Consider the following 13,553-nt stretch of genomic DNA (forward strand, 5'->3'; position numbering starts at 1 on the left):
AAATTCGGGAATCTATTTGCATTATTAAATTTTGTTTAAATTTATGTCAAATTATACATTTTCTGTAAAAAAAAAACCATGATAAATGCATACTAATTTATTTAACTTGAAATTTGATATGCATAAAATATGCATTTGATTTTATATTAAATGCATATTTCATGCAGTTAAAAAGCTCGCATATTAATGCAATGTTAAATATACCATTAAAATGACAACATTACAGGAAAGGAATCAAAACCAAATCAATTTCAGAACATTCAGAACAGACAAATAGATTAATAAACAATACAGTAGTGCATTTCAACATGATAACCATACAATATAAAAGAACATGTAACATAAACTAGGATAGAACACACAAAAATCACTGCAGGACTATCCGTCACACGACTGTTTCGAAGCCACATTGCCATAAAAGCGCGAGATTTGGCTAGCACAAAAACAGGTGCACTTTACAATTTTACTCAAAATGTCCTGTGCCAAGTCATAAAAAATGATTCGTTTCGCTGTGTGTTGCATTGTCGTTTGTTTTTCGTTGCACTTCAGTGTTTCTAGTGTGTCATTGTATAGTTTACCACGATTAAGTTTGTAACACGTATTTGTTTTATTTCAATCCATTTATGACTCTTGAACGATTTATGAGTTTGTGACTGTCCATCTGGAATCTTTCATTCTTCTTTTGAACAACGGTATACTACTGTTTTCTTTATTTATAAAGCAGGTCCGTAACAAAGTATTGCCTTCTGAGCTGATGTTACCCTTACCATCAAGTTACTCGAAGGATCGCCTCAGTTTTACATGTCAAAATCCTTTAATGATTATAATATACACGGGGAAATGACAACGTCTCTAAGAAATAAAAAAAATGATAATTACAAATATCTTGTCAAATTTAACATTTTGCATCAATTTCAATTTCAGCCTAAAATGGTAATGTTTAAGATCCCTGACTAAACAGTATGGCGCCTACAACAGAGTTTACGTCACGTGCACAACCCGCAACGTCACCTTCCATTCTTGTTTTGAAGTTTTTATATTAACATCTTTTAAATTCTCTTTTTCGCTCTCATATTTATATTTTGAGTTATATTTATGTCAGTTATGGTTTTGTTTTGTTTAAGTTTTAATTGTGTAATCGATGCAAACTCATTGCTAATTCAGATAAGCATGTTGAAATAAAGTAAAAAATACGTTAAAGGTGGCTCGGGTATTTGAGTATTACTTTAAACTCTTAGAAGTTCTATAGTTTGACCTTTGCATAAAATAGTAGTGCATATAAACTTTCCGTTCTGGAATTTATTTTTAACGAAACTTCATAGCGCAAAGGGAGTTTCTTTGGGCAATTGCATTGTCTATATTTACTTAATTGCAACCTTTGAGTAACATAAGTGTTCTCAACTTATTGTTATTTGTTATATGATATGCATTTACACTTGATAACAAATACGATATGCTATTAGGAAATTTATTTCTGTGTTAGGTTTGTTTGACTTTTGTTGAGATTTGAAATTATGTTATTTGTATATCCTTTAATTATTGAAAAATAAAAAAAGGTGTTTATGATAGTAATGTGGACACTTCATATAAGTTGTTTTCATGAGTGAAAATGTAACACATGTAACCTCTCAACGCCAATAAGGTCATTAAAAAGGATGTTTTCGGATTCAACGGCTTATAAAGGTATCGATATACACACATCATGTCTTAAAGTACTACCCTAGATACGTTATTAATAAAACATGATGTCTTGATATCTTTCTATTTAAGTAGCTATATGATTAGTTCAATAGGTAACCGTCAACGTGACTATCAGTTTGTTCAACCCCTTAAATATTCCATGATTGCTTCGAGGTAGTCAGTACCATGTTTTGAAGAACCATATGATAGTAAGATGACTAAATATTATCAGGTGTGTACTCAACGTAAAATGTAAAAGATAAAAATGTAACTGTGCATTTTAGTAAACTTTGTTTTACGAAAAATTCATAAAAACATCATAATTTATTTTCTAAAATTATAAGAAACTTGTTTTAATTTATATATTATATTGTTTTGTTTGAAATGTTATGTGTGTACTTTGCAGTATAGTACGCAGCGCATTTTAATTGCTTATAGTCAACAGTCAAATTCTATTGTCTCAGTAAGTCAAACGCAAATTATAAACTATAACTACTTGCAACAGTACATAGATGTAATTAAAAGCGGTCGGTATTTGACATCGTTATATTATAGTTGGATACATATAGGATAAATAATGTCTGATTCTTTTGACTATACTGATTGTAAAACACAATTTGTGTAATTTAAGATAGAGATTTATAATTTTATTGACGCCCATTATATTAATTATATATTCAGAAGTCTTAAAATGCAATTTAAAAAAAAACAGATATATTTTGGTGCATAGTTTCTATTTCAAATATTATAGATGCTATCCTGCGTAAGAATAAACATTTGTATGCCACATTTTTTAATATATTAATAAATTTTGAGAAAAAACAACAGAAGATCTTGTTTCAATGATTCTGTGAACATTATCCATGATGACGAGGTTAGACGTCGTCACCATGTGTTTTTTGTACGATGATTATTCGAAATGTCATTACAATCCAAATCTGATATAACTAACCCCTAAACAAAATGAAATCAAATATTCATCTAATGCTGTTTTCATATTTATAGCTAGCCGTGGTAGTTGTGACTGCAGTATTCATCTCAAAAAGACATGCGTAGGACAGTTCTTACCTGGACAGATACCTAGACAAATATTCACGGGACAAGATCGAATACAACAGCAAGACTTTGTTATCATTAATGAAATTGGGACGACAGGTAGTTTTATTGCCATTTGATAAAACTTAAAAATAGTAACAATAGATTTCAATGTCATAACATTCCGAAAAGTTTTGTACTGTTTGATTTTGTTTCAAATTTTTCTTATACTCCGATATTTTCTTACCACTATCTTTACATTATGAATTATTGTTATAATAAGTAACAACTGTTAATAATACATTTTAAAATATGTCAAGATGGAGTTGCAACAATTACAGATTATGTATGGAAAAGCTTTGAAAAATCAATACCTTTAAGACTATTAGGCAATATAGGAAAGGTGTACTGACATAAGTAGTCTCTAAACACATTAGCTCCATGGAGCTTTCGTTAGTAAAAGCCATATTAACTATGTGTATCAGTGAGAAAAATGTAAAAGCATAAAAATATAGTATATATACCAATACACATAATTAACAGCGCCTGGTGATGTTTGATAGCCTGACCGGTTTCGGTCGATAACACATCAGCTAAATATAGATAATTGTAACCATGGGAAATCCCACTGGGATTTTTCACCGGTTAACTCAACCGCCGGTAAACTCAACCGCCGGTTAACTCAACCGCAGTTTAACTCAACCGCCGGTTAACTCAACCGCCGGTCAAGTTGACCGCCGGTTACCATGTCTATATAAATAGGGTGCAAACATTAATCCACCATTCAGCCTCTGATGAAGGTCCTTTATGGACCGAAACCGGTCAGGCTATCACACATCAACAGGCGCTGTTAATTATGTGTATTGGTATATATACTATACCTTTAAGAATATTAATTCAACATTCATACAATATACAAAGAATATTGGTTAGTTTAGAATCTGAAAACAAACTGGAATGATAACTTTACGTTACAGTTGTTTGTACACATCTAGTTGTAGTGAAAAGATGTTAGAGTACCGATATTTAATCTTGTTAATTGGTTTCGAAAACATTTACATTTACATTTACATTTCCTGAAAGACCAGCTGCATCACATGACCAGACTGTTTCTCACAGGTAGATGTAGCTGTTAGTCGTGTTTAAGGAAGTTCGCTCCTCATGATCTTAATTTTTTTGCAAGATATTCGGAATCCTCTGTTTTTATCCATGTAGTGCTATTAAAAAAAAGCCCATTAACCCCTTCTTTTCTTTGTATTATTTGATTAAACATAGTTTAAAATATTATCTGCTTTGAAAATCTTATAAATTTTTCTTATTTTTTTGTCGGTTTCGAAAGATAAAAAAGGTGACAATGTTAAATATATGAAGTGTAGAGAGAAATACTTCCCGCAAAATGTTCTATGGCTTATATCTCGAAAACGAGCTAACTGACCAATAACTGTTTGTTCCTTTTTTTGTTTCTTTATTTATATACTATCAATATATATTAAGTCCTTGTTAAAGCTTGTTATTTTTAAACACAGTAGCGAACATCCTTAATCCTTAAACATAAATCACATAAACACATTTAAATTGTACGTTATACCTTGAAAAATACGTGTTGATGCTTTAAGAGAATACGATATTTTTTAAACAACCTCAAAGTAATTAAAGAATCATAAATTTTTGGGTTACTTTAAATCATCATTTAATCTATATTTTCTGAATTCTTTCAGTGGATGGAACGGGATTTGGCACAGGATCAATTTTGCCATTGTTTCCTCTTGTTCTTTTAACATTGGCTATTACCATGATGGGAATGACGACTATGAGTGATGTTACTATTGGGACAACAACTGTTCCGGTTACTGTTCCAACAACAATAACAGCTACAATATCAGCTACACAAACAAGTAAGTACTGTTCAATGATTAACCATGACATTCTATTGTTTCGGTTACTGTTCCAATAACACAAATAGCTACACAAACAGCTACACAAACAAGTAAGTACTGTTCAATTAACCATGACATTTTACTGTTTCGGTTACTGGTCCAATAACACAAATAGCTACACAAACAGCTACACAAACAGCTACACAAACAAGTAAGTACTGTTCAATTTACCATGACAATCTACTGTTTCGGTTACTGGTCCAATAACACAAATAGCTACACAAACAGCTACACAAACAGCTACACAAACAAGTAAGTACTGTTCAATTAACCATGACATTCTACTGTTTCGGTTACTGGTCCAATAACACAAATAGCTGCACAAACAGCTACATAAACAGCTACACAAACAGCTACACAAACAAGTAAGTACTGTTCAATTAACCACGACAGTCTACTGTTTCGGTTACTGTTCCAACAACACTAACAGCTACACAAACAAGTAAGTACTGTTCAATAATAAACCTTGACATTCTACTGTTTCGGTTACTGTTCCAATAACACAAATAGCTACTTCAACAGCTACACAAACAAGTAAGTACTGTTCAATTAATCATAACATTTTACTGTTTCGGTTACTGTTTCAACAACACTAACAGCTACACAAACAGCTACACAAACAGCTACACAAACAGCTACACAAACAAGTAAGTACTGTTCAATAGTTAACCATGACATTCTACTGTTTCGGTTAATGTTCCAACAACTCTAACAGCTACACAAATAGCTACACATACAGCTTCACAAACAAGTAAGTACTGTTCAATAATTAACCTTGACATTCTAATTTTTTGAGAATATTATAAAATACACATGTTCGTCTTAACTACCAAGAATGTATACAGCTTGTATTTAATTGATATTTTCATCTCCTCGTTGAAGTCCTGACTAACAGAAAGTAAGAAAACAACCACAACATATATCGATTCTAAAGCATGGATATTTTGGTCAACATCAAAAATACTTTGAATCAATGAAGTCACGTAACAATTATATGCGTATATATTTGTTTGTTTTTATAATGAATAATGATCAAAGTAATAATAACGACCAACCATTTAATTGAATCTGATAATTGCGGACCCAGACACCAGATTCAGAATATACTGCCGCATTTGTCTTTCTTCTGACAAAATGCTCAAAAATCAAATAAATCGTCCATTCCTTGTACTTCCTTAGTAATGAAGTTAACCGGGGAATTGGGAATTTTCATGTTAAATGACAAATGTTGTTAAGAGTAAATTTGCACAGTGTATTATAAACAACTATCAATCAGTGTATGTAAAGTGCGGATCCTAAAATATCATTTTTACTGTATATGCCATAAATGTCTACTGTAGAATGATAAATAAACAGACGAACTTTTTTTAATTTTTGAAGAAAATCAAGAAAAATTAGTTAAAATGTATATGTTCAGAAATACATAATACTAATAAAACAAAGTAAGAGATGCGAGGGTTTTATCGCGCCTAAAGCCATCCAGTTGTAAAATATATACCAAAATAGGTGAATATTTAGGACATTTCACCAACAGATCGTGCAGGTGCTTTATAACTAACAGGTTAGATGTTGTTGCAGTAAAAAATATTCATTTTAATACAACTATTAAAGTTGTATAACGTAAAATATGTTTTGTCATTCAGTTTCTTCATATTTAACTAAATTCCACTATGATGATTTGGTAATGCTAGTCATGTTTACTGTCGAATAATGATACTATTCTTTCATTTTCACTGTGGAGCGAATCATTATTATTGTATATGCGGTGCATTTTCACTGTATAATTTTATTTTATTTTATCTATTACAGCTCATTCCTTTAAGCATGTAGAACAAGACTTTAGTTGATTTGCTTGCTTTTTTTTTATTTGATAATCATTATGATAACACCCAATTTAATTCAAATATTAAAAATACAGGTTAAACTATGCCTATTCATATTGTTTAAAAATGTCAATCTTATTTACAAAGTTTGTATAAACAATTATACAAACAAAGCAAGCCAACCAAAGTTTTGCTTTACATGCATTAGGAAATTAGCTGTAAAGCCTTAATTTAGCCGACTTGCTCAAACAATAGATAAAGTAAGAGAAAGATTTGATCAAATTTAACTTACGGAGGAAAGTTTGGTTTTAAAACACTCTAATAAATTCAATAGAAATAACATTAATTTCAAATGTATTCCATTTAGTTTCTTATAAAGCGTATAGGGATCTTTATCCTGATTTTTTTTTATCCATTTCCATGACATTTCACCACTAATTACGTACATCTTGATATAGATTGCACCTTTGTTTTCCCGTTTAAAAGGTTTTACACTGGAGCCCTTTATAACTTGCTGTTCGGTGTGAGCCAAGACTCCATGTTGAAGACCGTATTTTGACGTATAATGGTCTACTTTTATAAATTGTGACTTAGATGGAGAGTTGTCTCATTGTCACATACGACATCTATATATGGCTCAAAAACGAAACGAGACGGGATAAAAAGGGATAAAAGAATCTACGCTTCTTTTTTAATATATTTATAATGGGATTAATATGAGTCAAAATAGAGTAAAATAGTGGGTCGCATTTGGGTATAAGCGTCACGCCGGATTGCCGATTTTTTGTAAGCGTGACAGGTGAAAGTCAAATGATTGTGTAGTGAAAAACGGGAAATGAAGTCTAGCGGGACACGGATAAAAATTAGAACTGCATAGTATAAGCGGGATACGGGAATCTGACAAAACAATAAGCTGAATACGGGAATCTGACAAAACAGTAAGCGGGATCCGGGATCAGAACCCCCCAATGAGACCCAAGAATAAAATATTTTTGTATATTCATCCTATTGTTGCAGTCATGCCTTGAAGAACAAATGTATCCGATGCATGCATTTTTTTTTATATTTTTGGTCCCTTTTTCAATTTTGTGGGGTCCAAATTTATAGACAAAAGTCCTTTAATATAGATATTTGGAATTCGTTGACATGCTGAATCTAACCGTGTATCTAGTTTGGGGATTTCTTTTGCCTAGTTGCTGAAATAGCCCACATAGAGTTCCAAAGGGTGTAAAATCAACAAAAATGAATTGTAGCATGCATTTCGCGTACAATAACCCAAATGTGCATGGTTTTACCTCTGCGGTAGTAATCCATTCGCGGATCTACAATTTTTCATAAGTAGGGGCCCACTGACTGCCTAAGAGGGCCCGCTGCTGTCACCTTCCAGTGATTCTCTATATAAGTTAAAATCAAGGAGAAACGTAATCTGAAGAATACAATATGACATTTTGAGAATCGCTTTTGTTACAAGTTTGAAAAGCTATATATTTGATGAAGAATGAATGAGGAGTTTGTATTTCAATTTGAAAATACATGTTTCATAAATCCTAAAGTCATCAACTAAGGTTTTTTTCATTTGTTGCAAGTGCATTTATCACATAATTCTACAATGAAAATTCCTCGCATCTTTGAAAATTCTACATTAATAATGACTGCACTAACAGTGATAATTCATCGCATCTATAGTTAAAATGGATCGCTTTCAATAATCGATATGCTATATTATGATGCTTTTATAACACTTATTTGAACTTTAATGCTATGTTTGTATATTATAAAGACATATCACAATGAAAATATGTTAAAACTTAACTTAAAATCCTTTAACTTGATATTTTCAAAACGTAAACAAATACAGTTTTCCCATGATCCTTTATTCTACAATAGACATACCCGCATATAACAGTAAAAATGAAGTAGCTGGATTCGCACTTTATATACACTGTCAATGTTTATTAAAAATAAACCAATTGATCATTTATTTGAATGATTTTAAATATGCTAACTTTTCACAAACGTTAATGAAACAATATTTTACACAACTAAGTGCAATAACTGTTTTGTTGTTGTAACAAAAACTAACATATCCCGATTCAAATCCTATTATTTTTAAGTTAGGCTGCAGGTTTTTTTTGACAAATAACAATTATCTGGAAGACACTCATGTAAAATGATACTTATACTCATTTTACAAAGTGCGTATTTTCTTCAATTATATCCTTTAACAGTGTAAGTTCTACTTTGATTAACATCAGAGCCATTATGAATAACTGCGACTTAACAGCTTGACATTGCCTTTCGGTTTATTATATTTCTATTATTTATTTTTAAAAACTTCACTTTATTTTTTTCATATGCAAAGCACCATGCGTTCCAACAAATTGCCCTGCAGGATATAGGATGATAAATGACCAAACTATTAGTACTTCCTGTTACTTCTACAGTGTAAATAATGAAGCGTCTTGGTCTACTGCTCAGGTGAGTATAATTGATACAGTGTCAGAAACTATAAGTACTTTCTGTTACTTCTACAGTGTAAATAATAGAGCGTCTTGGTCTACTGCTCAGGTGAGTATGATTGATACAGTGTCAGAAATTATTAGTACTACCTGTTACTTCTACAGTGTAAATAATAAAGCGTCTTGGTCTACTCCTCAGGTGAGTATGATTGATACAGTGTCAGAAACTATTAGTACTACCTGTTACCTCTACAGTGTAAATAATGAAGCGTCTTGGTCTACTGCTCAGGTGAGTATGATTGATACAGTGTCAGAAACTATTAATACTTCCTGTTACTTCTACAGTGTAAATAATAAAGCGTCTTGGTCTACTGCTCAGGTGAGTATGATTGATACAGTGTCAGAAACTATTAGTACTACCTGTTACTTCTACAGTGTAAATAACAGAGCGTCTTGGTCTACTGCTCAGGTGAGTATGATTGATACAGTGTCAGAAACTATTAGTACTTCCTGTTACTTCTACAGTGTAAATAATAAAGCGTCTTGGTCTACTGCTCAGGTGAGTATGATTGATACAGTGTCGTAAACTATTAGTACTTCCGGTAACTTCTACAGTGTAAATAATAAAGCGTCTTGGTCTACTGCTCAGGTGAGTATGATTGAAACAGTGTCAGAAACTATAAGTACTTCCTGTTACTTCTACAGTGTAAATAATAAAGCGTCTTGGTCTACTGCTCAGGTGAGTATGATTGATACAGTGTCAGAAACTATTAGTACTACCTGTTACTTCTACAATGTAAATAATAGAGCGTCTTGGTCTACTGCTCAGGTGAGTATGATTGATACAGTGTCAGATTATATTTTAAGTTGTCAAAATGAATATTACTTTGGTATCCTCCTTATAATTACAATTTGTCAAATGTGAATGTTTTTTCCGATTGAAAGATACAAGAATACTAGCATTGCATTTCACATGACAAAATAATGTCTATGACCTGATAGACAAAACTTCGTCAGCCAATCAGAAGACTCGCTACATCCAAAATTAAATGATTGATATAATGATGAATTCACAGTACTGAAAAGTGATTTGAAAGAAATGGTAGTTTTACATCAATAAGATTAGAAGACACAATAGCAAATATCTAAAGTAAGACAAACGCATAAAATTCTTGTAATTTATGAAGAATAGTTTTTTTTTTTAAAGTTAAAGCAAACAAATAAAACACTAAAGCAATGAAATAAACTATTTTACTCAAACTCGCAGTACCAATACGTTAAAATATCATGTTTTTCCTATGATAATTTTACATGACGTAAATGTCTCATTTGTTTGACAATTTGAAATTATGTGAGAAATGTAAATTCTGCATATGCGTCTTGTTTTAAAATTTTAGAAAATATGTTCCATGCAACCAGGAGCCTACCTATGGAAGCCAGACAGTCAACAAGAAGCTGAAGCTGTCCAAAGTGCATTTAGTATCGGTAAGTGATGAGAAAAAACATTGATCATTCTAATTCATGGTAATTAAAAACAGTAGCGACGATTCGTTGAAAACAAATATCAATTTTCTTGTTAAAAGTAATACATGTAATAAACAAAATATTGTATACAGTTTAAATATCAAATATACATGTTGCTAGACACATCGATTTTGTTTTACTGCCATGTAATACATGTAGCTAGAACATCGAATTGTTAAGGACTTACTCCTGTAACGCTCTGAATATTGTTTTCTTCGAAAATTCAGGAAATGTGCTGCCACTTAGCTACAGATGTAGATTGTTTTTTCACAAGACTATGTTATCGATAGAAACTGTCTGTCTTCTAAAATCAGTGTTGTTTTGTCGTCGAATCTCCAGGCAAAATCAACAAGATACAAACTATCTATGACAAAAACCATGGTTAAAGGCTTGGAGACGTCGTTTATCAGAAAATATTCTGTCCATTATCAATTTTGGAAAAAAATGTTCTTTATCTGGAAAAATAGGAATCTGCAAACGGATCGATAATAGGAGTCGCACAACATTAATATTTATCCAATCTACATGTATATGTATCAAGGATCATGGCTTCAAAAAGAGTTGGCTTAAATTAAGGCTTTTTTTTATTCACTGATGAGTCTTTTGCACACGGAACGCACGTCTGGCGAAAAAATAAATATTTAATCCCGGTATCTATGATGTTTTTATTGGGAATATTTTGTCTTCTACATTTAAGAACAGTACCAACCTGTTTAGTAAGTTATCTTGATTGATCAATCATTTTGACCGGTAAAATTTTACCAGCGACAAATTTAAAAACTGCTTTAACCGGTCACTTGGCCAAAATTTGATAAACTTTAAATTCAGACTTGGTTCTAAGAATATGTTTTGTCTAATGAAAAAATATACTTTAGACATTCCGCCACATAAGAAGACTTCGAAACCTGTTCTCAATAAGGCAACTTCGACCTTTTAACAATAATTCGGCTGCGTTTTCACTGGAACAAAATCCTATTTGCAAAATTTTTAACTGATTTAAATGCATTTTATACGATTCTGATAAGTTAACATATGATATTTCTACAAGGACTCAAGACTAATGTCAAGTTGGTATTTACCACCTTTACTAAAATTAATTTGGCTCGTAGTTTTCCCATTTTTTTCAATATATATACTTTGAGCCTTTGATAAAAATATAAAGATTTAAAAAAAAAGGAACTAATCATTTCAACAGAAAAAAATCATTGGTTATATAGCATATATCATATCAAAGATGTTGTCAGTTTACACACGATAGTAGTTGATATAAAAAAGAAGATGTGGTACGATTGCCAATCAGACAACTCTCTACAACAGGAATTGTTTAACGATGTAAAATCTAATAAATCAAATAAAGGGGCAAAGGCACAAAAACTGAGTGTTTCATCAACTTTAGAATGAGGGTGACTTGGTGAGTCAAAATGATAAGTATATCCTGGTGAGCGAGCTGCAACCGTCATGCAAACCAATACTCAGACATACTGATACAATCGGGAATACAAATGTAGGACAAACGACTTTTCTGATATCAATAGATCTAAGACTACACTTGTTTCAAGTAAGTTGAGACACAGGTTTATTGTAAAAGGGACGAGAGATAGCAGAGGGATAGTAAAACTTATAAATCGAAAATTAACTGACAACGCCTGGCTAAAACTTCTAAAACAAACCAGACAAACAATAGAGCACATGACACAACATAGAAAACTAAAGAATTGGCAACACGAACATCACCAAAAACTAGGGGTTTTCTAAGGTGCTCCGGAAGAGAAAGCAAATCCTGTGAGTTGAAACAGGTAGGTTTAAGGGTCAGCCAATCATTGGCGGTTACCGTCACACTTGCAGTCTCTTTACCAGTCGTATTCACCGTTACTCTGTTGGATGAGTTTAATTTTTTTATTCACTGATGAGTCTTTTGTTTAGACGAAATGGGCGGTGTAACTTCGATATTTTTTGGTAGGGGTGTGCCATTTTTGCCTCCATTTGTACCCATTTTAATATAACATTCACTGAAATTCAGTACCTATAGTTATATAAATATTTAGGAAAGAATGACCTATACTTATATACAATATTTAAAATATGACCCATGCTTATATAAGCACTAACTCATCATCACTCATAATTCATGAATATACCAGCTACCCTTAAGTTTTTATATATGAATTGACATCGTTTGGTGTACATATATTTTATCGTAATATATACGCATGCACTAGTAACCCGAATTTAACTTGATCGGACAAAAACGTGTTAACGCTGTTTAAATGAAATTAATCGTCATTTGATAAAGATTGACAAAAATTAAAAATCATTTTTAATTTATTTCAATGTATATCAAATCATTTTAATGCCAGTCAAATAGCTTCGCTTGCAGTCGTTCAATTTAAATCAAGTTGGTGGTAAGTTACGTCAAACAAATAGGCCACGCCCCCCTTAAACTATTTCAAACTGGTATCAATTCGTTTTAAACCGTGTTGCGACCCGAGCTTTTAACAGGTAAATCACTCAAGCAAAACAACATCGATGTATCTTTCGTTTATTTGTTTCCAACTTTATCGACTTAAAATTATATATATAAATGCGTGTATTCTCATTAAAGTAATATACTTCACAATTTAAACAAATAAATGGCCAATACATATAAGGAATGTAAATAAAAAAAATTATAAAATATTGATGCACGGTTTTAAAAAATCAAAACTTATGAATCTGTTAAAAATAAAATAGTTAGATGTTTAACATATTTTTGATTTGCCCAAATGCAGTAGATCTTTATCTCACATATTCGTTTCAAAACTTGCTGAGTGCTATGAAAACTAATGACATGTAAACGTATGGTCCACTGCAATGTCTTACGAAACTTTAGGTATTCCTGTATATTTCCTTTTCTCATTTTCTGTCTTACTATAGTGTACTCGTTAATTAAATATAGACACGGAAATTAAAGTAACTTACAAAAATTATTTATTTTTCACATAGTTTAAATCGATGTATCTTATAGTTTCGGTCAACAACAAATATTCCCTAGCTGCATATTGATATATGAAATAGCTTGTAATAAAAACAATGATGTGTTAAATAATAAAATTAAT

At 31.6% G+C, this 13,553-nt stretch overlaps 1 protein-coding gene across 1 annotated transcript in view; it reads left to right on the forward strand.

Moving 5' to 3' along the window:
• Positions 1-2,257: 2,257 nt before the first annotated feature.
• LOC134698121 (uncharacterized) overlaps positions 2,258-13,553 on the forward strand; it is a 28,929-nt gene continuing 17,633 nt past the window's right edge. The window contains exons 1-5 of the mRNA XM_063560411.1: positions 2,258-2,285; positions 2,686-2,835; positions 4,434-4,610; positions 8,838-8,953; positions 10,332-10,419. Of these exons, the coding sequence (XP_063416481.1) occupies positions 2,258-2,285; positions 2,686-2,835; positions 4,434-4,610; positions 8,838-8,953; positions 10,332-10,419 (559 nt within the window). The remainder of the gene's footprint in view (positions 2,286-2,685; positions 2,836-4,433; positions 4,611-8,837; positions 8,954-10,331; positions 10,420-13,553) is intronic.

Source organism: Mytilus trossulus, chromosome 14 (genome assembly GCF_036588685.1).
Source record: "Mytilus trossulus isolate FHL-02 chromosome 14, PNRI_Mtr1.1.1.hap1, whole genome shotgun sequence".
Lineage (NCBI taxonomy): Eukaryota > Metazoa > Mollusca > Bivalvia > Mytilida > Mytilidae > Mytilus > Mytilus trossulus.